This window comes from Myxine glutinosa, chromosome 7 (genome assembly GCF_964187855.1).
Source record: "Myxine glutinosa chromosome 7, kmMyxGlut1.1, whole genome shotgun sequence".
Taxonomy (NCBI): domain Eukaryota; kingdom Metazoa; phylum Chordata; class Myxini; order Myxiniformes; family Myxinidae; genus Myxine; species Myxine glutinosa.
This window is the reverse complement of record NC_136267.1, coordinates 153,177,877-153,205,132: the sequence shown is the minus strand read 5'-3', so window position 1 is coordinate 153,205,132 and position 27,256 is coordinate 153,177,877. Positions and strand designations below refer to the sequence as shown.

General features: G+C 44.7%; 1 protein-coding gene across 6 annotated transcripts in view; it reads left to right on the top strand.

Annotated features, from left to right (window-relative positions):
* The window catches only part of LOC137431750 (poly(rC)-binding protein 3), a 340,441-nt gene that overhangs the window by 117,989 nt on the left and 195,196 nt on the right, over nucleotides 1-27,256 (top strand). For all 6 annotated transcript variants that reach the window (XM_078782431.1, XM_078782427.1, XM_078782428.1 and 3 more), the window contains exon 2: nucleotides 7,704-7,871. In XM_078782431.1, coding sequence (XP_078638557.1) covers nucleotides 7,704-7,871 — 168 coding nt within the window. The remainder of the gene's footprint in view (nucleotides 1-7,703; nucleotides 7,872-27,256) is intronic.

Genomic DNA, 27,256 nt, shown 5'->3' with positions numbered 1-27,256 from the left:
GGGAAATATGATAGGGTAGAAAAGCTGCCAAGGTTTGCAGAATCGTGGGGTGATGGTAAGTGCTGACTGACCGTATGTATGTTTAGTGTATCATTTGGCTGTGGTTGATCATCAGCATGTTTGTGTAACAGTCATTGATAAATATTGTACATCTATCAGAGTCCTAAAATTGTATCACTTCTTGCACTGTCCTTATGGTTATATTATCAATGGCTGCGGCACACTCTAACATGGGGGGTACAATTGTACCACACTGTATCATGTTAAATGAATACCTTAAAGTAATGAAATGTATTTAATTAAATAATTCGTCCATGTCTCTTGTACAAAGCATGAGAGCAGAAAACCGATAGGCCTTTTAAATAATTTATTCTGTTAAGTACATTTCACTCACCAGTCTTCTTCCGTGGTACGAAGGGAATGAATAAGGCAGAACGTGAAAGGTAAATTTCGAGATGATCCTTTAAAATATTAATTATAATTCAATCGCACTCTCCTCCCAGATGAATGGGCCAATCTTCTTTAAACTCGTCATTCATTCCTCTGTCCAATGCTCTTCCATGAAGCTGATCCTTCTAATTAAGCCCAGGTGCCAGTTCCGAAGACCATATGACAGATGCAGTTAACAAGAAGTCTTGTACCATACAGCATCCAGGTAATAGTTTCGTTCATAAAAAATGTTAAGTGTCTCATTTTATGCATAAGCAACTATGTAGCTGGGAGAAGGTGGAAGAGGGATGTGTAATTCAACCGATTTTTTTTTCCCAGGTACCTCCCGGCAGTCTGTAATGTGGCGTTTGCTGGCAAAAGGTGGTTTATGAATCGAAGCTGAGCTGCCCCTAAATGTACGATTTACGGATCACAGTAGGCCATAACTATTATGGTCTCGGTATGGTTTTGAAAAATTGGACTAATCTTAAACTTAAACAAATGTTTTTCCCAAAACCATAAACATTGCCCTGACTTGATCACTTGCAGTCAGTGAAGTGTTAAAATAATTCCAAAGTGCAATATCGAGGTTATCGGTGCTTCTATAAGAAATAGCTCAATGTTCATTTGTGCTTCTTTGGAACATTACATTCAAAGTTTAAGATTAGGCATGATTTACTATGGTTTTTATGTTTCTGCAGATTTTGTGAAATTAATGCCACACTGGAGAGAGGGAGAGAGGGAGGGAGAAGGAGAGAGAGGGAGGGAAGATATATATATATATATATATATATATATATATATATATATATATATATATATATATATATATATATAGAGAGAGAGAGAGAGAGAGAGAGAGAGAGAGAGAGAGAGAGAGAGAGAGACATATAGACAGACAGACAGACAGACAGACAGGGGGAGGGGGAGGGAGAGGGAGAGGTAGAGAGAGAGAGACAGACAGAGAGAGACAGAGAGACAGAGAGCGAGAGAGTGTGACAGAGAAAAAAAAAACTTCTAAATAGCCTCTGTGTCTCTTCCGGAAGGTAAATTGGTACCATATGATTTCATTTCAAATGCAAATTGAATGAACTCACCCACCCAGGCAACATTTGACAGCAATTTGTTCTGCGACATCTCACATGGTAATTGAATCATCTGGGGGGAAAACGGGCTGGTCTGTTCTTGTATGCAGGATGCCTATCTTTCATAAGGGCCTTTCTTGCTATATGTCGTCTTCCTGAAAAGCCTGGAGGTGTGACTTAAGTTCCAGATGGCATGTTCAAAACAGAGCAGTGAAATTAGCTAACCATACAATTGGGTTTTGCATCAAAATCATTCTTGGTGACATGCTGCACTGTCGGAGTGCAATTTACAAAACTTATATAAAAATGTAATGATCATATCATATTATTTAAGCTATTATATTTATTATTACTGTTATTACTAGCAGAATACCTGCCCTACGGGTGACTTTACGGACGATCTTGTTCCAAGCGTGCCACACATTTTTCTGCCATCGGACATTTTCTGCTGAAACAACTGCTTTGACTTGGATTTCTTGCTGATTTCCTTTGGTAATATTGCTCTTGCTGATTTATATTGAACTTAGGTTGCCTTGGTTTTTGAGGAATCTCAATTTTACAGAAAAAAAACAACATCAAACGTCACCCTAGCTAACAATACCCATGACAACCTCACACCCCTCCCCTCTGCAATCTCCTCACAATCAACCATCACCCGAGCTAACAATACCCATGACAACCTCACACCCCTCCCCTCTGCAATCTCCTCACAATCAACCATCACCCGAGCTAACAATACCCATGACAACCCCACACCCCTCCCCTCTGCCATCCCCTCTCAATCCTCCATCACCCGAGCTAACAATACCCATGGCAACCCCACACCACTCCCCTCCACATCCCCCATCAACCATCACCCGAGCTAACAATACCTACAACAACCCACATCCCTCACCCCACTCCACCATCCCCTTACTATCCCCCGTCAACCGTCACCCGAACTAACAATACCCATGGCCACCCCACACCCCTCTCCCTACTCCAGCTCCTCCCCCTCTCACAATCCCTCATCAACCATCACCTTATTTAACAATACCCATGACCACCCCACACTCCTCCCCCCACCCTGCCGTCTCCACACTACCCCCCTTCAACCGTCACCCTAGCTAACAATATCCACGACCACCCCACATCCCCTCCACCATATCGGAATCTGAGCTCTCAATGCACCGTTTCTCTATGTACCGTCACTGGCATAATCATGGTGAGTTTGCAATGTGACATCACTGGCAAACTCGAAAATCGACATTCTAGGGTTGTTTTCGGCACTTTGTGATTGGCATATAAAAAATATTTCCTTCATATTAGATCGTGATTAATGATTGCCAACGGCTTTTCAGAAAAAACATTGTGATTGGGTTCTCCGTTAAGAGTTTTTTGGGGGGTATTCTGGGTTTTTTCAGTATTTGGGGTCTTTTTAGTCTTTGGGGTCTTTTCGGTATTTTGGTCTTTAAGGGTCTTTGGGGTCCATTGGGTCTTTTCAGCCTTTTAGGTCTTTGGGGTATTTTGTGGTCTTTTGGGTCTTCAGGGTCTTTTGGGTATTTTTGTTGTTTGGGGTCCTTTGGTTCCTTTGGTTCCTCTGGGTCCTTTTTGTCATCGGGGTCTTTTGGGATATTTTGGGTGCTCAAAGTATTTTTGGTCATCAGGGTCTTCTCGGTGATTTGTGTCCTTGGCGGTGGGGGGGTGTATTTTGGGTCCTCTGGGTACTTTAGGTTAAGTATTTCAGGTTACAATTGTGGGTGGTGTCAGGTCAGCTGTCCAACCATTGGGTGAAGAGTGGACACATACATACATACAAACACTTGCTTCATAATTATATATAGATTATTATTAGTATTACTAGGCTTGCGCCTGCCAGTTTGCTTATGCATTTAATGAGAATACAGCATGTGTACTTCATTAACATTTTGCATGTCTATCTATGAGTGTTAATGAGGATACAAAATGATGTAAAACACACAAAGGATCTTTTATAGCATGTTGTTGTTTTTTTTCCTCCTTCCTTGTACTTTAACATATTTTTCTATTGCTTTGAGAAGTATTGCTATATTTCCTTTTTTGTGCTCCTCTCATGTCCTTGTGAAAAGTTCCTGCTGTGGTAGAATAATCACTGTTGCCATTGGAATCCCTTCGTTAAAGCTCGAGCTCCTGCTTCTTCTTCCTCAATCATAGATCTTCCTCAATCTCTATATCTCCGAAAGTGATGAATAGAAAAAATTGAGACATGGCTCATTGTAAAGAGCTCTCCATGTGGAATAACATATGTTAATGATGATGTCATAGGTGCCTCAATTATGACGTCATAATTCGACAGGTACAAAACGTCATCCATCAAGATGAAATTTCTTGAGCATCATCTAGGGCTAAATTGGTGGAGGAAAAAAAAATGATGTCATTGGTCACGTGGTGAGGCCGCCATATTTGTTTTAACACAAAAGCCTTAAAAACCACTAAATACATCCTGGCGAGGGTCTGCCATCTCTGATTGCTCTTTCTTGTTGTTATTTGTACTTTTCATTGTAATTCTTTAACATCTACAAACATGCAAAACCCCTTCACCTCCTACCCAAAATTCACAATGGCAGGTGCATAGATAAGTTTGGCATGGGATTCCCCCTTCTGACTCTCCGTTTATTTGACTTTATTACCCTCGCGAGAGGAGAGGGTATTGCATTTGAGTCCGTTTGTCTGTCTGTCTGTCTGTTTGTTTGTCCGCACAGAATAAATATGATTTTCTCTGCAACCGTTGGTCTGATTGACAGGAATTTTTCACCATATGTTCAGCGCCACCTGTGGATTTTTAAAATGACATTTACGATGTCATAGGTCACGTGGTATGTTCGCCATCTTGGAAAAACCGAAAAAATTTGCACCTCTATATCTCCGAAAGTGCTGCATATAAAAAATTCAGACATGGCTCATTTTAAATAACTCTTCATGGGTAATAAAATATATTAATGATGTCATAGGTGCCTCCATTATGACGTCATAATTCGACAAGTACAAAACTTCATCCGATCAAGATGAAATTTATTGAGCATCATCTGGGGATAAATTGGTGGAAATTTTTTTTATTGATGACGTCATTGGTCGTGTGGTTCGGCCGCCATATTTGTTTTAACACAAAAGCTTTAATAAAACACTAAAACACATCATGCCAAGGGTCTGCAATCTCTGATTGCTCTTTCTAGTTTTCCTCTTCCAATATAGCTGATGCTATCACAGGAAATTTGTTTGGGGAGGTTGTTGTCACAAGATGATTGAGTGAAACTGAAAAGGACAGCCGAGACAGCATTTCTTTGAGTACCACGATAGCAATGTTGTTTGCGAGGTCGGACCTAAAGTATGAGCATATAAATTGCTCCTCGTGATGCTTACCAAATCACCCAAAACATATGCGACTGGTGTGTTGTGAGATTTTACACATGGAGTTGTGGTTTGAGTTAAAATTGTACTTGTGTTAACAGCTGCGGATTCAGGTAACTGTCACCTCAAGGCACACACGCTATCATTCTTCCTTTGGATAACTTTACTTAGCCGGGGAGACTTTCATGGAGAGATGCCTCCGGTTGCATCTATGTGCACCGGAATGAAGATCGTAGCAGATGGCGATAATCAAAATAAGTGTCATGTGGGTACAGCAAAAATAGAACGGCAGTTATGTCTGAGTGGGTTTCATTTATCCGAAATTAATTGCCGATTTGAAACATCTTTCGATGATTTTACCCTCTGTGGATCAGGGTGTAAACTTGCTGAGCAGTTTAAATTAGGTCTTGACTTTGTCGGCATTCATTGAACATCTTGCTTCCAGGCCATCTGGGGTCACACCTTTAATATCGACAAAGGGAATGCATGAGTCTTGTCGAAACCATCACAACCAGGTGAATTGAATTATTGCTGAAGAAATTAAACATTTTCATTAGAACCATTATCCTGCAGTACTTTCCGAAATTCTTGAATTTTTTTCTTCTTGAAACTTGAAAAACGTTTTTTTTTCTTAGCAAAGAAAAACCATTTGAAAAGAAAACTTTTCTATTTTTTCTTTTTTTTTTCTTGAAACTTTTCTTTTTTTTCCTTTTTCTTACGAAATTGTAGCACTTTTACACTTTTTGGGGGTTGGGGGGAGTGTTATTGCGAGAGGGTTTGTTGAGCGGGATCATGTGAAGATTATACATGTTTGATCACAATTAACTTTCTCAAACTCTGCAACTTTTGCTGGATCAATATTGTACCATGATATTTTGATCTTTATGATTTGTTATTGAAACAAATGTCTTTATTTGATGCTGAGATCAGCACGTTATAGATTTTTGGGGTCTGTTGCTGTCTTTTGTATGCCAGCGTATAAATTTCCTGACATGTTGATGGACCGTAACAGACCGGTTGTAGTTGGGAAGATGAAAATTTGAAAGCACGACCAACTAGCATATCTGCCAGGCTGGCACAGCTCAGGTCAGATATTCTGACTACCAAGTGGTCTTCACCTGGGCCTGTGCAGGCATTGTGCAGTGCCTGGTGTTGAGGATCCTCCCAAAGTGAGTTGGGGGGAGGAATGAGAGGGGGAGGGGATGGTTTGGCATCACTTGACTGAAATGAGCAGATGGTCAGGCAGCGTCGTTTTCATCATCGCCTTGTGTGTATGACGGTGTGTGGTCAGTTTAATGGGTGGATGGAATGATCTTCCAAATTGAACGGTTACTAATGATTTATTTTTTGTGGGTTTATGATTCAGGTTTGGTTTATACGCTCTCATAGCCAAGATGGTGTCAATGTGAAAAGACGTTTTGCATTTTATTTGAATCGTATTATTTCGAATCAAATTATTTGCAGCCTTCTTGAAAGTTATCCTCATGATGAAGATTCCGGCTGATGTTTGTGTCCCCAATATTGTGCTGTGTGGTCTTTCTAGGTCTAAAACTGCATTGGCTTAGTTTATCTATGGAGGCAAATGCCTTCAGGAATGTTTCAATGGAAAGTAAACCGTGTGTAAATATGTTTGTATGAGAAGTAAGAAGTCTCTATTGTACTATGGATTGGTTTTCCCAAAGGAGGTAGCCATCTGGAGTTTTTTTTTTCCATGAAAGGCCCACGAGCGCTTATATAATCAAGTTAACCACAATGCCTGCCAGCTGCCCCTGATTGTGAATCTTTCATTGCACGGGCCACATCAACTATGAAGCCACCGGAACACAGCAGTTTCACCAATTGGAGCTCATCTAATTGTGACCCAGGATTCTGAATCGAATGATCTTTCGACAGAATCCTATATTTATCTGACACAATGTAAAACTAGTCGTGAGCCGGTGCACTTCGGCTAAAAACCTTCTTTGCCACGTAGGTTGCTGTGCGAATTTGAGAACCAGTGATGGGATTTTAACCAAACTTGTTGTAAGTGTATATTGCGATGCAAAAATGAACTGATTCAATTTTGGCATCAAGAGGTCAGAGGTCAGAGGTCATGTCAGGTAAAAATGTGACACTTGAGAACAGCTGAAGGGATTTCAATCAAACATGGTGCAAGTACAGTAAAGATGAGCTGATTATACTTTTGGGTCAAGACATTAAAGGTCAGAGGTTATGTTTGGTCATTTAAGTGATTCTTTACAGTTGAGAGATAGGGCCAAAAAAACGATAGAGTATATAGTACGATATCTCAAAACGGTTATGGACATATTGGGACAAAACTTGGTGGATGAGTTGGTTAGGTGACAAGAACAAGCCGATTAAATTTTGGTTCAGGTCCGAATCGAGATCCGGCCAATCAGTGGGATACAAACCATCAACAGTTCAGCGTGGCGGAGGTATGCGCTCTACCGATTGCCCTTATAGTTTTCATTGTTTCTCCTCTTCTTCACTTCATCCTTCAATGTGTATATTTCAAGCTGCACTGTATGGCCATTGCAAGAAACATGTTCCTACAATTTTCCACATTGTCACAGTATTGGAATATCTGTCGGTCAAATCACTTGTTGAAAGTTCCCAGGGGAATCTGGCATCAGCAATCCAATGTTGTTTTTTTGACTTGCACTCTGTGAGTCATTGTAACAGACAGCAGAATGCACAATTATATCACAGTTGCTTTCTTCATCAATAAATTTTTTCCCTCATTGTCTTCATGAACATTGAAAACTGCTGCTGGTGAATAACTGTAGTCCTTTTCTCACTCTACTTCCCCGAACACCCCCACAGGTATACCCGTGTTTGACCTTTCCTACGCCTGTACCCTCCTGGATTCCTGAGAGTGAGTGCACGAGCCTGCACGCCGGAGAGCCAGGCGGTGGAGGTGTTGGCATGGAGGGGGGAAAAGATGGAAACGCCAATGTGACACTTACTATTCGATTGCTTATGCATGGCAAGGTGCATTACGCAACAGTCATAGACACAAGGCCTAGCAGAATTGAAGGCAATGCAGTAGAGTCACGTTTTTAAGAAACAGTTGTGGTATCTGGACTGGTAATTGTGTTGAAAATTCGATATGCTGAAACACTCCCCTTCCCCAAATAAAGAGAATATAAAGGGCACTCCCTGGGGCTTAGGGCACGCGAGCCTCATACCTTGAACATGGCATTGCTCAAACAACAAATCTAAATATAAACCCTCCTTTTCTCTTCATGTGGTTTGATCTGCAATTCATACGAGCGCCACGTTATTACTTAATGAACTGGATATGATAAGTTTTACTGAATTTCTCTGCAATGTCTCAATTCTTTTGGCAATTATTTAAATTAATAAATCTGAAAAGGGAAAAATAGAATTAATTAAATTCATGATAACGAGTGTTCCTCATGATATGCCAGCAGCAGTACCTGGCGTTGCCCTGTGATATTCTTGTTGACATTTTGAAGAAATCGATGTTTTTTTTCTATTTTTTGTGGGTGCCTAAAACACTTGGCGACACCCACTAAGGAAAATATAACAACCACACACATACTAATTGGGGATAATTTTCTATTACTTTTCACATATAGCTTCAAAGGCCCTGGCACGATAGCGCGATCTTAAAAATTCAAAAAAATCTAACTTTTTAAAAATGAAATTCTAAGAATGTTTTTGCCTAAAACCCTCCTAGGCACTTATTGATGAAATTGACAGTTTGATGAAGATCCGTTCAGCCATCTGTGATTAAAACGGTGACAGACAGGCAAACGGCTCTCTTAAAGTATAGATCTGGAATCGACTGAATTTGCTTTTCTTAAGTTATATCTATTTATCTCTAATGAATGAATGATCGTTTTAAGGCCATTTTCCCCGCTAGAGCGAGGGTTAGCCTTGCGGGCCCCATGACAATCATGGTTCCCTGTTTGAGGCAATGTTTTTATGGCCGGATGCCCTTCCTGACGCCAACCCTTGGTCGCCTCTTGCGATGCGCAGGGATACGGTGTACCTATTCTAAACCGGGGTACACACCGGGATCATTCATCCCAGCAAGCTGGTACTCAATTTGCCGACCTCGGAAGGATGACAGGCTGAGTCAACCCCCCTGGCGTTAATTCAGCGATCGACCGGGATTCGAATTCGGGATCCTAGGATCCCAAGCCGGCACCCTAACCGCTAAGCCAACACCAGGCATATCTCTAAGCTGGTGTTATTTGGATACATTCACATTTGATTATATCACACATGATGATAGACGTGTTTCTTGTTGTTCTTATTGCTCTCTGTTCCCATGTTTTTTTTGTAAGGTCCTCAGGACACCAATGACCGACGGCGAACATTTCCAGAGCAGAAAATTTAACCTGAACAGATTGCTATGCTATCGCATTGTGCTATTGAAACATCTCTTTAGCCATGGCAGCAATTTATAATTTGGCCAGGGTATCGGCAAACAATGGCCTACTCTTTTTGAAAGATAACGCTAGATATTTAACGTCCACTAAGGAAATTCTCTCAGGTGAGACAACAGGCCTGTAATCCCCTCGGAAGGAGGGCACAGCCATTGATGCGACGCCGGGGTCTGTGAAGCACAAGGATAATAGTTTCTAGTTAGGGCTGCAAACTGAACCCAGATTAGACATCTTAAAAGCAGACTTGTATTCCAAATTGGAGATACTAGGGCATGCCCGTACTATATATATATCTAAAATTATATCCCCCCCCTCTATTTACATGAAATGGTTTGGTCCATTCGCAAAGCCAAAGCGAACGGCTTGCGAGTACGGTGACAATCCCCCCCCCCTCTATTTACATGAAATGGTTTGGTCCATTCGCAAAGCCAAAGCGAACGGCTTGCGAGTACGGTGACAATCCCCCCCCCCCTCTATTTACATGAAATGGTTTGGTCCATGAAATGGTTTGGTCCATTCGCAAAGCCAAAGCGAACGGCTTGCGAGTACGGTGACAATCCCCCCCCTCTATTTACATGAAATGGTTTGGTCCAATTCGCAAAGCCAAAGCGAACGGCTTGCGGAGTTTGGTAAATAAATCGCCATAGCTCGGTAACTACTTCTCCGATTAATATGAAACCTTGAAAAGGCACATCCTCAGGTCCCCAGCAATATACCTGGCAAGTTTCAAGTATATCGGACCCGTGGTTGTCGAGAAACAGTGGTCACAGACAAACACACACACACACACACACACACACACACACACACACAGACACACACACAGAGATTACTGGAATTATAGATAGATAACTATGTATTTACTGAAAATATGTAGACAAAGAAGTACAAGTAATTCTTATACATTTGATCAGTGTTACTATAACTTATAAATGCTGGGCTTGAATCTTTATGGCGGTCACACAATGAAGACAAGTGAAACAACTATGATCACAAAAAGGTGCCTCGCAACAACAGACTGTGATGTAATTGGCAATCCAAATTAAATATACAGCTTCAGGTTCCACGTTTACATGAGCAATTTTTCTTGCAACTACAGACCAATCAGCCTGGAATCCGTCATCACTTCTGATATTAAATCCTTCCTCTTCTCCAATGGCTTGATCTCTGATCATCAATTTGGATTCAGACCAGGTCACTCTACTCTGGACATGCTGCTTCTGCTGTCTCAACAATGGATGGAGGTCCTCGATGTCAAACAAGAAATCAGAGCTGTCACTCTTTTCATATCTCGTGCCTTCGATACGACCTGGCACCCCACTCTGCCCACCAAACTCTCCTCATATGGTATCCATGGAAACCTCCACGCTTGGCTTGCGGACTAACTCTCCAGTTTCAGTCAACGTGTGGCCCTGAATGGATTTCTCTCATCTCCCCTTCATGTTCAGGCTAGATTTCCCCAAGGCAGTGTTCTGGGCCCTGTGTTTTTTCTGGTCTTCATTAATGATCTTTCCGACTCTCTGGAAAATCCTCTCTATCTCTTTGCTGATGACTCCACTCTCTGCCGCTACATATCTCAACCCTCAGATCGGCAGTCTGCAGCCTCTTCACTCTCTGCAGACCTGTACAAAATCACAAAATGGTAAAACAAGTGGAACATGTCTTTCAATACTGACAAATCTCACTCTCACTATGTCTCTTCAAAAATACCGTCTGGACAACCCTCCAATCTACTTTCTCAACAATCCTCTTAATTAAGTTCTGTCACTGAAGCGTTTGGGCCTCACTGTCAGCCATGATCTTTCCTGGGAAAACCACATTTCCAAGCTGGCCTCCAAAGCCAGTCGCCGACTGGGCATCCTCCATCATGCAAAGTCCTTCCTTGGCACCTCTGAGCTCCTCACCACATACAAAGCTTTCATCTGCAGCTTGATGGAATACTGCTCTCCCCACTGGGCTCCTGCCTGCCTCACACCTGGCTCGTCTTCACGCTGTTGAAACCAAAGCCTCCAGGATCATGGGTAACTCCCGCGATGTAGCTGATTCTGAGGGCCTTTCACTCTCTCACCGCAGGCAGGTTGGTGGTATTTCTGTCTTCTACCGACTCCTCTCTGGCCTAGCTCCCCCAGCTCTGTCTGTGCTTTGTCCCCCAAATATTCCTGCAGGTTGCACAAGATCTGCCAGCATCCCTCTTCTTGTGAAACTGCCAAAATCAAGACTCTCTGCTCACCTTCACTCTTTTATTTCTCTTTCTCTCGCCTCTGGAACAACCTCCCACACTCTCTTCAATCCCTCTCCTCCCTCCAGGTCTTTAAAACAGCTGTTCACCACCATCTCTTATCTTCCCCCATCCAAAACCTTGATCTTTTCTATCCCCGTTAATACACGCCAAATCCACCTCTTTCAATCACCAACTTCATTCCTGAAATTCCTGGTAGTGTCAATTTGTTTTATACCGTGTACCCCTACCCCCCCCCCCCCTCTCCTCCCCAGCCCTCTCCCTTCCACAGATCTCCCAATGTCGCTGTTCTCTACTGTTGTGCTTGTGTGCTTCCCTCTCTCCCCATCTTGTCTCCCCCTCCCTTTGTTTTATGTGTCCGTTTATGTTTTTTGTATTTTATGTGATGATGTGTGTTTAATGTGCTAGCCCTTACACGAGCCTCGATCTTGTATTAAAAAAAATATAGTTATATTTTTTATATATATGAAAAATATATATATGAGCATTATGTACCATTATCATGATGTACAATTATCATGAGCATTATGTACCATTATCATGATGTACAATTATCATTGGCATTATGTACCATTATCATTATCACTGTGAATTATCATTGGCATTATGTACCATTATCATTATCACTGTGAATTATCATAAGCATTATGTACCATTATCATGATCATATTGTGAATACCATTATATTTACTTCCCCTAACTTTATTTACATTCTCCATTTACTCACTTAGTTATTTATAGACTAGCAGAGTTACCCGGAAAATAAAGTCTGTCACGTGTGTGCATAGTCTAGTTGCCGCCCTTATATTCCTTTATGAGACCCTGCAATGTTAACTACTGCGAACGTTTTTCACGGAAATGTGTTCTATATAGTTAGGAGAGTCAAATTAGCTTGGTTGCTACTTGTGCAATGTTGAGCATTTCTCAGAATTCAAGATGGCGGCCGCCGCTATCTTGGATGTTGGCCAATTTTCAACTTTTGATCTCGATGACCTGGAGCAGGGGTCGGCAAGTAAGTTTGGCCTTGGGCCAATTTTTTTCTAAGCCACTAGGTGGCGGGCCAGAGCATAATTAATGACTAATTTAAGAAATTGATTGATAAAAAAATTTAACTGGAACTCGCAGTTACAGACCGCCTTATAAGACACGCATGTGTGGGAGATGCAAAGATTGGATTTCCATATTGTAAATAATAAATGTGTATCATTTTAATTTTGAGGACTGACTGCTTCTCTGTTACGCACGACACATCATCACCTGGACTGACCATTTAGCGGAGCCAGCTTATTCTAATAATTGTTTGGCATACTTTTACCCTAAGTATTATTCAATATAAAATGTGAGTGTTAATTTAATTCTAAGAGTGAACAAATGGACCCTCTTGGGTCCATTTGTTCACTCTCAGAGTTAAATTAACACTCGGATTTTACTGTGTTCAACTGTTCATTGGCCTCAGTGACCCCGCTCCTCCCACACGTACAACGTAGCATTATTATTGTTTTGATTGTTTGCGCACTGAGGGTACGCTATTACGTTGTCTGCAGCCTACATGAGTGTGAAGTTCGCTAAACATTTAACCTGGTAGCTATCAAAAGAAAAATGTGTCAGGACTTCTGTCTGATCGCTTTTATATGTGTTCGTTGTTCTGTCTGGTGAGGTGTGTGTGTGTGTGTGTGTGGTGTGACCACGTGTGTTTCTTTATGTTTCTGTCACCATGTGCGTCTTGGCTCCGCCTAACTCTGTTTCTCCTGTCATTGCAGGTTGGCTACTCCCACATTCCTTTAAATCTCCCCCGTGCAATTCCTTTCAATCTTCCCCGTGCATTCCATGTCCAATCACACGTCTGTCTCTCATTTGTTAATTGTTTGGTCTCGGCTATTTATGCGCCCTCATTCTGTCTGTTCCTTGCCAGATCGTGCCTGTGTTTCTACCGAGCCGTTCCAGCGTTTTTTCCCGTATTGATTCTCCTGTTGATAACCCGTACCTGTTTTCCGACTACATTTCTGCTTGCTCTGCTACATTACCTGTGCCCGTGTTTGACCCTGTTTGTCCCTGGATTACGTTTGCTTGCCGCCTGAATTTCCGAACTCTGCCTGTCTCTGGATTATTCTATTGCCTACTGATTTGGACTCTGTTTGCTGGCGATATAACTTTGACTGTGCCCCGGCTCTGAGTTTTGGATTACGGATTTACATTTATTGCTGTGATTTTCTGTTTGTTTATTGATTTATTGACTTCCTTGAATTTTTCCTGACAAAATGTCGTTATACAAAAGTCTAAAGAGGAAAGTTGACAGTGAAAACAGGACATTCAAAGAAGAATGGAAAGAGAGCTATGCATTCATCCTACCTAGTTTCGTCAACGCTAAGCCGTCGTGTCTTATCTGCAACGAAGTTGTCGCTGCTTGCAAGGAATAAACATTAAACGGCACCACGAGACGAAGCATGGCACCTTCAAAGTGGCTTTTCTGCTCCAGTCAGAGGCACGAAAGCGCAAAATTGATGCACTGACAGCAAGCTATGCACACAGCAGCAGGATACGAGTGCGAGGCCTCACATCCCAAAAAAGTGACAAGTGCGTCCGTAAAGGCGTCTTGGGTGCTCGCACGGCACAACAGGCCGTTCACTGATGCAGAGGTTTTCAAGGAGGTTATGGTGACAGTTTTGGAGGAACTGACAACCGACAAGTCGATGGATGGTATCATTGCCTCAGTGAAACAGGTGCCCCTCTCTGCGAGGGCCGCTACCCGCCGCATGGAGGCACTATCGGATGCTGTGCAGGGAGTTATTATCGAGGGTCTCGGTCAGACCAATTACTTTTCCCTAGCCATTGACGAGAGCACTGACAACACAGATGTAGTGCAGTTGTGCGTCTATGTTAGATATTTTGATGGAAAAGTGTTCAGGGAAGAGCTGCTGTCTCTTATCCCATTAGAAGGGCACACCACTGGGGACATTCTATTTACTAAACTGGAAGAGTTGTTTCGGCTTCATTCATTGTCATTTGAGAAGATTAACCTAATCGTGACAGATGGGGCTCCTGCTATGGTGGGAAAGCGCAGAGGTCTGGTGAGCAGGTTGAAGGAGCTCGCCCCCCAAATGCATGGGTTGCATTGCCTCATCCACCAGAGTGTCCTTTGCGCCAGACTCAGTGGTGAGCTAAAGGAAGTTATGGATAAAGTGATGCGTGTCATTAATTTTGTCATGGGTACATCAAGCACCCAGCATCGCCTTTTCCAACAACTTGTGGCTGAGTCAGAAGAGGCCACTCACGATGACCTGCTGGTTGAGCGACGTTGAGCTGTGAAGCTGTGTTGAGCGAAGCTGGTTGTTGAGCACCATAATTACATGCGCTGGTTGAGCAAAGGTAAAGCGTTGGACCGCTTCTGTGCGCTACTGGATGAGGTCAAGGCATTCCTTAGATTGAGCAAGATTAGGGCAGCAGCTGACCACCTTGCCCTTTTGGGAGATGAAAAGTTCATGTCCAATGTTGCCTTTTTAGTGGATATATTTGGCCACCTAAACAAGCTTAACCGACAGCTACAGGGGAGAGGCAAAACCATAGTCGACATGGTTGAAAAGCTCGAATCATTCACGAGGAAGCTGGAGTTGTTGGAGTCAGACATATCAACTGGCAGGCTCCTACATTTCAGTACACTAAAAACACAGGCACCGGGACAAGTGGCAGAGTTGATGGTGGACTTCATCAAGCAGCTACAGGTCAACTTCACTTCGAGGTTTGAGGACTACTCTATCCCAAAGGACATCATTGCCTTTGTACGTGACCCTCTCACAGTCCGACCAAGTGGAGACTTCTCCTCCCTGGCGAAAAAATTATACCCTCTTTGGATGAGGCTGCATTACAAATGGAGTTAATTGATTTCCAAACAACCTCCCTGGTCAGCGATGCGCTCAGAAGTGCGGAGTCGGTGAGTGCCTTTTGGTGGCATGCTCAGAGGATCATGCATGATCAAGAGACTCGCATTTTATGTGCTCACAATGTTCCCTTCCACCTATACATGCGAGTCGTCCTTTTCATCAATGAATGCGATAAATACGCACGAGAGAAATCGATTGACGAATAAAAACCTGGAGAACTGCCTGCGGATCAAAGTGACGTCCATATCACCAGACATCCAAAAAAATCGTGACCGATGGAAGATGCCAGTTTTCACATTGAGTTGTCGTTGGGTTGTGTATTTAATAGCCAAGTTGTATTTTGAATTGAGTTAATGAATGGCTCATTCTAATTCGTATCCCTAATGTTTGAATTTTATAACCTAAATTTTTTTCGTATAAAATTCGTATCCTAAAAATCAAGTTTGAATGATTAACTGAACTGGTGTTATTTTTTTCATACCACACACCGCATGTCGGCTATTTCAGCACCAGGCGCTGTCCACATCCTACTTAATGTGAGCTGTGAATGTGAGCTGAATCAAAAAGCTGAATGCCTCAACTCTGTGTTTGCCTCTAAATCTTGTGTCCCAAACCCATCCCTCTCTGTACCCACCGTACCCAGTCGTACCCAGCTGCTCCTGGACTCTGTGTCCTTTCCTCCTGACAAGGTGGAAAAGTTTCTGTCAACCCTCGACTCTGATTCTGCAACTGGACCTGACGGCATCAGCCCACGGGTCCTAAAATCCTGTGCTTCCACTCTTTCACTCCCTCTCTCTGTTCTCTTCACCCTCTCTTTTGCTCAAGGTCATCTGCCATCTGCTTGGAAATCTGCCAACATCACCGCTTTGCACAAAAAAGGTGCAAAACAGATCCCAGCAACTACAGACCAATCAGCCTTCTCCCAATTATCAGCAAAGTCATGGAATCCATCATTGCTTCAGATATGAAATCTTTCCTCTTCTCCAATGGCTTTGGTGTTGTCTGGTGTTGTTAATCTTAATTAAATCTTAATTAAATCTTAATTAATAATCTTAATTAAATGCTTAATCTTAATTAATTAAAAGTAAAGTTAATCCCTGGTGTTGGGCTAGCGGCTAGGGTGCCGGCTTAGGATCCTAGGATCCTGGGTTCGAATCTCGGTCGATCGCCGAATTAATGCCAGGGGGGTTGACTCAGCCTGTCATCCTTCCGAGGTCGGCTAATTGAGTACCAGCTCACTGGTAATTCCCTGTTTGTCGTTGAAGGCGGCAAAAAGGGTTGGCGTCAGGAAGGGCATCCGGCCGTAAAACATTGCTTCAAAAAGGGGACCAAAAAAACAACAACTACCACGGTCCCCGAAAAGGCCAACCCCCGCTTTGCGGGGAAAAATGACCTCTAAACGGTGGTTTTTCTCCAATGGCTTGATCTCTGATCATCAATTTGGTTTCAGACCTGGTCACTCTACTCTGGACATGCTGCTTCTGCTTTCTCAACAATGGATGGAGATCCTCAATGCCAAACAGGAAATTAGAGCTGTCTCCCTTGACATATCACGTGCCTTCGATACGGTCTGGCACCCCGCTCAGCTCACCAAACTCTCCTCTTTTGGTATCCATGGAAATCTCCACGCATGGCTGGCGGACTTCCTCTCTAGTCATAGTCAACATGTGGCCCTGAATGGGTTTCTCTCATCTCCTCTTCCTGTTCAGGCTGGAGTTCCCCAAGGCAGTGTTCTGGGCCCTGTGCTTTTTCTGGTCTTCATCAATGATCTCTCTGACTTTTTTATTATTTTTTTTTATCAATGATCTCTCTGACTCTCTTGAAAATCCTCTCTATCTCTTTGCTGATGACTCTACTCTCTGTTGCTTCATTCTTCATCCCTCAGATCGGCAGTCTGCAGCCTCCTCACTCCCTGCAGACCTGGACAAAATCACAGACTGGGCAAACAAGTGGAACATGTCTTTCAATCCTGACAAATCTCACACTCTTACGACGTCTCTCCGAAAAGACCGACTGGACAACCCTCCCATCCACTTTCTGAATAATCCTCTCCAAGAAGTTCTGTCACTCAAGCTTTTGGGTTTCACTATCTGCCATGATCTTTCCTGGGAAAACCACATTTCAAATCTGGCCTCCAAAGCCAGTCGCCAACTGGGCATCCTCCGTCGTGCGAAGTCCTTCCTTGGCACACCTGAGCTCCTCACCACATACAAGGCTTTCATCTGCAGCTCAATGGAATACTGCTCTCCCCTCTGGGCTGGTGCTGCTGCCTCACACCTAGCTCGTCTTCACGCTGTTGAAACCGAAGCATTCAGAATCATTGGAATCTCCCGCGATGAAGCTAACTCCAAGGGCCTCTCACTCACTCACCGCAGGCAGGTTTTTTTTTTTTGTTTTTTTTTTTTTGTATACAAGATCGAGGCTCGTGAAAGAGCGAACATTAATCACACAGAAAGACAAACAGACACATAAAACAAATAACATCGGGAGCGGTAGACAAGATGGGGAGAGAGGGGGAAGGACACAAACACAACATTTGAGAGCAGGGACCGAGAGACATGGAGACATCGAGAGATCTGTGGGAGGGAGAGGGCTTTGGGGGGGAGGCATGTGAAGGGGGGGAGGCATGTGAAGGGGGGGGGGGGGGTGGGAGAGGTATAAACATATGGACACTGCCAGGATTTCCAGGAAATAAGTTGGAATTTCAAACAAGGTGGATCTGGGGTGAATTAGTGGGGGTAGAAAAGATCAAGGTTATGGATGGGGGAAGATAAGAGATGGTGGTGAACAGCTGTTTTAAAGACCTGGAGGGAGGAGAGGGATTGAAGGGAGTGTGGGAGTTTGTTCCACAGGCGGGAGAAAAGAGGAATGAAAGAGTGAAGGTGAGCAGAGAGCCGAGATTTCGGCAGTTTAACCATCAGAGGGTTGCTGGCAGATCTTGTGCGACCTGTAGGAATATTTGGGGGACAGAGCACAGAGAGAGCTGGGGGAGCAAGGCCGGAGAGGAGTCGGTAGAAGACAGAAAGACCACCTACCTGCCTGCGGTGAGTGAGTGAAAGGCCCTCAGAGATAGCTTCATCGCGGGAGATTCCAATGATTTTGAAAGCTTTGGATTCAACAGCGTGAAGCCGAGCCAGGTGTGAGGCAGGAGCACCAGCCCATAGGGGAGAACAGTATTCCATTGAGCTGCGGATGAAAGCCTTGTATGTGGTGAGGAGCTCAGGTGTGCCGAGGAAGGACTTCGCACGACGGAGGATGCCCAGTCGGCGACTGGCTTTGGAGGCCAGCTTGGAAATGTGGTTTTCCCAAGAAAGATCATGGCAGATAGTGAGACCCAAAAGCTTGAGTGACAGAACTTATTGGAGAGGATTGTTGAGAAAGTAGATGGGAGGGTTGTCCAGTCGATCTTTTCGGAGAGACATAGTAAGAGAGTGAGATTTGGCAGGATTGAAAGACATGTTCCACTTGTTTGACCAGTCTGTGATTTTGTCCAGGTCTTCAGAGAGTGAGGAGGCTGCAGACTGCCGATCTGAGGGAAGAGGAATGGAGTGGCAGAGAGTGGAGTCATCAGCAAAGAGATAGAGAGGATTTTCCAGAGAGTCAGAGAGATCATTGATAAAGACCAGAAAAAGCACAGGGCCCAGCACACTTCCTTGGGGAACTCCAGCCTGAACAGGAAGGGGAGATGAGAGAAATCCATTCAGGGCCACACGTTGACTACGACCAGAGAGGAAGTCCGCAAGCCATGCATGGAGATTTCCATGGATACCATAGGAGGAGAGATTGGTGAGCAGAGCTGGGTGCCAGACCGTATCAAAGGCCCTTGATATGTCAAGGGAGACAGCTCTGATTTCCTGTTTGGCATTGAGGACCTCCATCCATTGTTGAGACAGCAGAAGCAGCATGTCCAGAGTAGAGTGACCTGGTCTGAAACCAAATTGATGATCAGAGATCAAGCCATTGGAGAAGAGGAAAGATTTCATATCCGAAGCAATGATGGATTCCATGACTTTGCTGATAATTGGGAGCAGGCTGATTGGTCTGTAGTTGCAAGGATCTGTTTTTGCACCTTTTTTGTGTAAAGCGGTAATGTTAGCTGATTTCCAGGATGCTGGCAGATGACCTTGAGCAAAAGATAGGGTGAAAAGAACAGAGAGAGGGTGAGATAGAGCGGCAGAGCAGGATTTTAGGACCCGTGGGCTGATGCCGTCTGGTCCAGTTGCAGAATCAGAGTCGAGGTTTGACAAAAACTCCTCCACCTTGTCAGGAGAGAAGGACACAGAGTCCAGGAGCAGTTGGGTTCGACTGGGAAAGGTGGGAACAGAGAGAGATGGGTTTGGGACTAAGGATTTCGAGGCGAACACAGAGTTGAGGCATTCGGCTTTGTCACGTGCGATGTCAACTGTGTGGCCATTTGAGGTAAGGGAGGGGATGGAGGGGGAACAAACACCAGAAACGGATTTGACCAGACGCCACCAGGATTTGGAGGAAGGAGACAGGTTTGAGAGTTCATTCTTGAGTGAGGAGAGATAGAGCTTCCTGGCACTCCTGAGGGTAGACACACACTTGTTCCGAGCTTGGTGGAAGGAACTGAGATTTCCTTCAGTTGGATTAGCCTTCCAAGAGGCAAAGGCAAGTTGTTTCAGGGCAACTGCCTCACCACAAGATTCAGTGTACCATGGACGGGAGGAAGGGTAAGACAATTGAAGGCGAGATGGGGTAAATCTGTGCATGAGAGAGATCAGTTTGCTTTGGAAGAATTCCCAGGAAGAATTGATGTCAGAGGCAGTGGAGATTAATTATTCTGAACTTACACTGAACTTACACTGAATTAATTACACTGAACTTGTGAGTTCAGTTCTTTGCAACCAACCAGGTTGATGGTCTTTCCGTCTTCTACCGACTCCTCTCTGGCCTTGCCCCCCCAGCTCTCTCTGGGCTCTGTCCCGCAAATATTCCTACAGGTCACACAAGATCTGCCTGCAACCCTCTTTTGGTTAAACTGCCAAAATCAAGGCTCTCTGCTCACCCTCACTCCTTCATTCCTCTTTTCTCCCGCCTCTGGAACAAACTCCCTCACTCTCTTCAATCCCACTCCACCCTCCAGGTCTTTAAAACAGCTGTTCACCACCATCTCTTATCTTCCCCCATCCAAAACCTTGATCTTTTCTATCCCCGCTAATTTCACCCCAATTCCACTTTTTTGAAATACCAACTTCTGTCCTGGAAGTCCTTGGTGTCCTTGTGTTTTATACTTCCCCCCCCCCGCCCCCCCCCACTTCCCATGCCTCCTCCCCCCAATAGTAAGGGAAACATATGAAAATCTGTTAACTAAATTGTTACCAAAAAATTTCTTCACCAATATGTTTGTAAAGGTGTGTAATAACATGTGTTAAAATGTTGAAGGTCAACTCCCGTGGGAAAGCCAGAAAAAAAGCTGTTGAATTCGGGTACCGAAAAATTATTTTCGAGAATTTTTATTTTTTTTAATCGGCCCTTAAGTAACTTATGAGGGGTCAAATAAGGGTTTTTCATGATTCTGAGTTGATTGTTAACATTTATATTTCACCACAGACACTCCTTTGTGGAAAAATAATTTCTAAATATATCTCATTTTCTACTTTGCAGGACATGGAGTCTAGCAATATGGATGAAGACGTTACTCCACCTGTGCTCAATTGCTTCATCTGTGCACGCTCGGATACACCAGCTGAAAGGCTCATACAGGCAACTCCAAAGGGATACTCAACTTTATTGAAACAAGCAGAAACTGTCGAAAATGTTACTGTTGTGGAACGTATGAAGGAGGCTCAAAAGGAAGGAAAACTGAGGTACCACCAGAAGTGTAAAAATGATCTGTACAACAACTTTGTTGCAACCACCAAGAAGTCAGCTCAAGCATCAAAGGCAGAGAAAGAGTCATCAAAGTTGAAGAGAAGACGCACTACTTGTGAGTTCAGTTCATCAACTGGCTGCAGTTCTAGACGATCACAGTCAGTTGACCTCCTGTATAAGGATGTATGCATTCTTTGCAACCAACCAGCCCAGCTCTACAAAAATAATCCAGCACAAGCTAGAAAGAAATACAGAGTGCCAGATAATTTGACTGCAGATACACTGAAGGCAAGCTTGCTGAAGACAGCACGGAGTCGCGGGGATGACTGGGGCACTGAAGTCACTGGACGCCTGGAAGGGATCAACGACTTGGTAGCAGAAGAAACACTGTACCATTTGCGATGCAAACTTATGTTTGCGAGAGGTGACAGTTTGTCCAAGACTGATGAGGAAGGAAAAAGGAAGAGAGGACAGAGGAGTATTGATGAGGAGCGAGAGGCAGTTTTTATTGAATTCTGCGAATGGTTAGACTCAGAATTAGAGCATGGGGTAATGAACATGGACCAAGTCCATGAAAAGCTGCAGGAGTTTGATCAGTCACCAGAGAAAAGCCTTTCTTATTCAAAGCATTGGCTAAAGATAAAACTTCTAGAGAAATACGAAGACACCTTGTATTTCACAACACAGGAAAGAAGGGCAGATGTACTCTGTCTCAAAGATGGCACCGACAATATTCTGCGAGACCATCATGCTAATCTTGACCATGGAGATGAGAAGACTCAGATCATAAAGACGGCACTCAAGTTCATATCCAATGATATTGCCTTGATTGATTTAAGTCCAAAGTCATACCCCACCACACACAGTATGACTGACATCGATAGTCAGCTGACACTTGTTCCTGCAAGCCTTCAGATGTTCTTGAGACCGATTGTCAAGACAGACGAAAGAGTTGCCGTTTGGGGGCAGAATTTTATTAAGGCCTGTCGACCTCGGTCTGGAGTATTGCCACACCAAATGGGGCTTGCCATACAACTTGATCATAGATTTGGGTCAAAATGGATGCTCAACAAGTTCCACCGGCTGGGATACTGTTACGTGGTCCCCTCGGTGAAGACCTGGTCTCGGTGACCCCCGGACCGTGAGAGGAACTTCGCCAGAAAGTTGTATTATATATGCGCTTTCGCCACGCAATCCATATGAATTCCACCCAAGAGACAACTGATGTTCAAGGATATATTTCAATGGTAATGATACCATACAATTTCAATGATACAACCACGGAGATTTTCCCCGAGCCATCAACAATAACCAACCATCAACAATTCCCAATCCACAATCAATTCCCTATGATTAAGATGGCCATCTTATATATGTGTGTCCCCGTGGGTACTCACGACCCCCTTTTGGTCTCGGTCCCGCACAATGTCTCTGGGCCCCTCCTGACCAAGATGATGGTCGGCGTCGCCACACTCGGGCGGTTGAACGAACCCCGGGTGGACGTTTTTCCACCGGGCAGGTATCGTACCAGGCACCCCGGCTGCAGCCCCTCGTGGCCACGCGAAGCGGGTACGGGAAAGCAAGCCAAAAGCCCCACGCCGCTTGCAAGGCGTGTTAGGCCCCAACGGGCGACCCGTACGCGTCTTTTTAGACGGTGTCGCGAACGGTGCCAAACGCTGGGTCGGTGCACGGCCACACGACAGTTTGACGTCCACCGGGCAGGTATCCGTCCCGGTAACTCCTCTCGCCAGACGGGCTCGGGAACGCCGCTTTTCCACACGGCTCAATCGATCCCACCTTTCGTCGGAGCGGGGCGAGGAAGAAGAATCCTCGTCCTTTCTCTTCCTCGTGTCTTTTCTTCTTCCGTTTCCGGTCACTTCCGTTTCCGGACACTTTTTCAGAAGGGCTCCTGACCCTCCAACCACAACAACCCTTAATCTAATACGCATGGATAAGCAAAGACCTGAATGGTAATTCACATACATTCACATAAATATGTAACAATACACTGAGTCTTACACGGAGACACAAAACTACAAATACTGCTTCCTTAATAGTAGGAGTGGAGATGATGTTCCAGATACTTCTGGCACTCTTGACACCATTGTGGAGGAAACCGATGAACAGATCAATGATGAGGTTGCGGTTGATGCTGCGCTTGAGGATCAATCAGTGATGACAGCCAAAGTGCCAGCCAGTGAAAGTGAATTGTCAAGTAATGATCAGGTGGTCTTTATGGAGGTTGGGGAAACAAACAATGCAGTCACTCAGTTTGTTGGAGACAATATAGATTTAAACATTGTCTCTATTCACGGAAACACTCCCTTTCACTCAATGGGTTGGATCGAAGTCACCTCTCCGGCACCACCTTTGCCAGATCCACAGACAACAGCAGCTTTCCCCCAGGTGAAGTTGAAGGCACTCGACAAAGCTAAGATCCTGAGAGGAACTGAAGTAAAGATTATTCCATTTACGAACAGGAAACAGATAGGAACGAACGCGATCATGTTTCTCCCCCTCGCTGAGCTTTCCTCCTCCCTGGCTCATGATCAGCCACTCCTCACTCCAGGTGACACACTCTGGGCAGCGGGGTGGGTGATCAAAGCCAACGATCCTGAGTTCCCACACTCCAACTGGAATGGCTGGATGAAGAGAATCCATGCTAATGATGCAAAGCAGAGCACACAGATCGAGTTCCTCCCAGTTATTGAAGGAGACCCTAATGACCTCAACACCATCTTCACCACTCTGAAAGAGTGCATACGGCGCGCTGGGGTCGCTATAGTGACCTTTGATCTTCCGATTTGGCTGAAGGCTGTGAATATAATAAAGCAGGCAAATCTACCCGTCATTCCAAGGTTGGGTGGTTTTCACCTGCTGAAGTCTTATCTTGGATCAATGGGTAACATCATGGAAGATTCTGGACTACTAGATGTGATCCAGTTGATCTATCCTGGAAGTACGACAGCCAACCACATCATGGATGGAGGATGTTTTGACAAGACAATCCGTGTTCACCTCCTCATCGATGCAGCCATCTATCAACACATCATGAAACTTGCCTTCACTGAGGAGGAGCATGGTGACATGAAGACCTTCATGGAGAAGGTGGCTGATGGGAAGATGGGAGCCAGACACTCAGACCCAGTAGTGCCAGTGTTTGAGCAAAGGTTTGAAGAAACCTTCAAACGACTCACAAAAGGAGGAAGAACACCTGCACTCTGGGTGGAGTACCACCACATGGTAGATGTGATCAAGGTCTTTATCAGAACCGAGCGACTTGCAGACCACAATGGGCATCTGTCCTGCATTGTTACCAAGATGCTTCACATCTTTGCCGCTGCAGGCCATCATCAGTATGCCAAGGGCGCACGGCTGATGCTAATGATGCACAGGTGGAGTAACGTCTTCATCCATATTGCTAGACTCCATGTCCTGCAAAGTAGAAAATGAGATATATTTAGAAATTATTTTTCCACAAAGGAGTGTCTGTGGTGAAATATAAATGTTAACAATCAACTCAGAATCATGAAAAACCCTTATTTGACCCCTCATAAGTTACTTAAGGGCCGATTAAAAAAAATAAAAATTCTCGAAAATAATTTTTCAGTACCCGAATTCAACAGCTTTTTTTCTGGGTTTCCCACCGGAGTTGAACTTCAACATTTTAACACATGTTATTACACACCTTTACAAACATATTGGTGAAGAAATTTTTTGGTAACAATTTAGTTAACAGATTTGTGAAATATCTCATAAAATGCCCTTACTACAAGCCCTCTCCCTCCCACACATCTCCCTGCTCTTAAATGTTGTGTGCTCTCAAGTGTTTGTGTGCTTCCCCTTCTCTTGTCTTCCGCTCCCTCTTTTTATATATTTTGTTTGTCTGGTTGATTTGTTTGTGAAGTAAATGTCAGCTCTTTCACGAGCCTCGATTCAGTATACAAAAAAAAAATGACTACTATGAGGGGTTCAGCATCACAGTGCAGCCCGCTGCCTGTTTCGGGATTGCCTGTGCCTGTCATTCGTATAATAAGCATTTTTCAGGTGGGGGTAGAATCTCTATTTGGACATATATAGCCTATATGTGGGACTGTCCAATATTGTAAAAATAAGAATAATAATAAATAAAAATTTTTTTTTTTTCAGATTATCAAAATAATCTGCTGGGCCAGATATTATTGCTGGCGGGCCAGTTTTGGCCCGCGGGCCGCCTGTTGCCGACTTATGACCTAGAGGGTCGTGTAATACCTCTTTCTAGGGGTTTTAGAGTACGGGGAGTCCATTTCTGGAGTTATTTTTTAGATAGGGGGTCAATGTCAAGGTCAAAATGAAGGTCAAAGGTCAAACGAAGAAACTTTAATGTATTGTTATTGTTCATAAGACATGACGACGGAACCAGAGACATGTGACGCACAGTACCATGACCTCTGTGGAGACATTGAGCACAGTATTACCAGCCATCAGCGGTCACAATCCTCTACTACTCTTCATCATCATCATCATCTACACCGAGCTCCCATTCATCGTCTTCGATGTCCATCTGCTTGCTGGTGAAACGACTACAGCACGCGACTCCTCCCTCGCACTTGCAGTAGTCCGTGCATGAAGGGCCTGCGCTGTTGCAGCTGCAGCATGCACCGCTGCATGCCTTTCCCTCTGTGGTGCAGCTGCAGCTCACTACATCCAGGAGCGATTGGGGAGCAACTGGCACTGTTGAGACGGCAGGTGTGATGGTGGAGCCTTCGATGCTCCAGTCGAAGTTGGCAATATCTCGGGCTTCTTCGGGTGGGTCACGTTGGTCCGCTGCCTTCCACAGTAGCATCTGAAGGTGAGCTTGGAGCTCGGGCAGTTGCAGGTTGACATCAGTCGGCGGCAGTTTCTTCAGTGGTGGAGGCTTCTTCCAGCCACGGTAGAAGCGAGCACGCACGTCATTCATTGTCATACAGCTATTCTGTCCGTAGAGGGGTAAGAAGAAGCTGTCTGCTGTCGCCTTGAGCTGAGCGTGGGTAGCGCCAGGCTGTCCGAGCACTTGATCGAGACATGGGATGTCTATCTCCAGGAGCTTGAGCGCCGACTTCTTTCCCTTTCCGCAGGGGTACGACACCGTATCGCAGCCCGACAGCGCGTGGACACCGAGCTGCTGGCTGCACTTTCTGGGGCATAACCGCTCGACGGTTTCGTTGACATCCAGAAAATCGCCAATCCACTTTTCCATTTGAATCTTGGTGACGACCCGCATCATCGATGTCCAGTACACCAGGAGGACGAAGACGTCGGTGTCGTCACTGAGGATGCGGATGGTCTGGGCGCCGTTCGCCGCCGCCTTCAGCATGTAGCTGCAGAGGGTGATGTCTGCCTCAGCATGGGTGACGACACAGTCCAGCTTGTTGACGAGCTGGATGTTGTGTGGAAGGGGGTAGCCACATAGGATGTTGTTGAGCAGACTCTTGTTCGTGGCATTGTGAAGAATAGCTTATCGGCATGGAAGGGGGGTGTTTGGGGTCAGCCGGACTTCCTTGGCTCTTCCTCTTCTTGTCCGCTCGTGGTCCTTTGAGCTAGGGGCTTCTTGGTTGTACCTGTCGAACAGGACAATTTTCTTGGAGCCAGGAGGGTAGTGGGCCAGTCGAGTGCCGAAGCTTGCAGTCAGGTCTCCTGCGGTCCCGGCGACTGGCCAGACGACATGGTACAGCAGCTGGCTGGCGTCAACCAGCACCACATCTGGAGCAGGTGGAGTTGTGACAGAGACAACTAGTCTGTTGTCTAGTAAATGCCGTGCTCGTCAAGACACTTGACGAGCACGGCCTTGTTGCCCTTCCTCAAGCAGCCGTACTCGTCGATCAGGGCTGGATGGACTGGACTCAGCTTGAACTGGAAGACGTCGGCTACTTCCACGCTGCGCTGCTGCCCCACGACCAACAGCCGACTGAACAGAGTCTCGACGTCGTAGATGGCCTTCCCCTTGACAGTGACTGCCTTCTTGAGCGCCTCCATTGATTTTGCCTT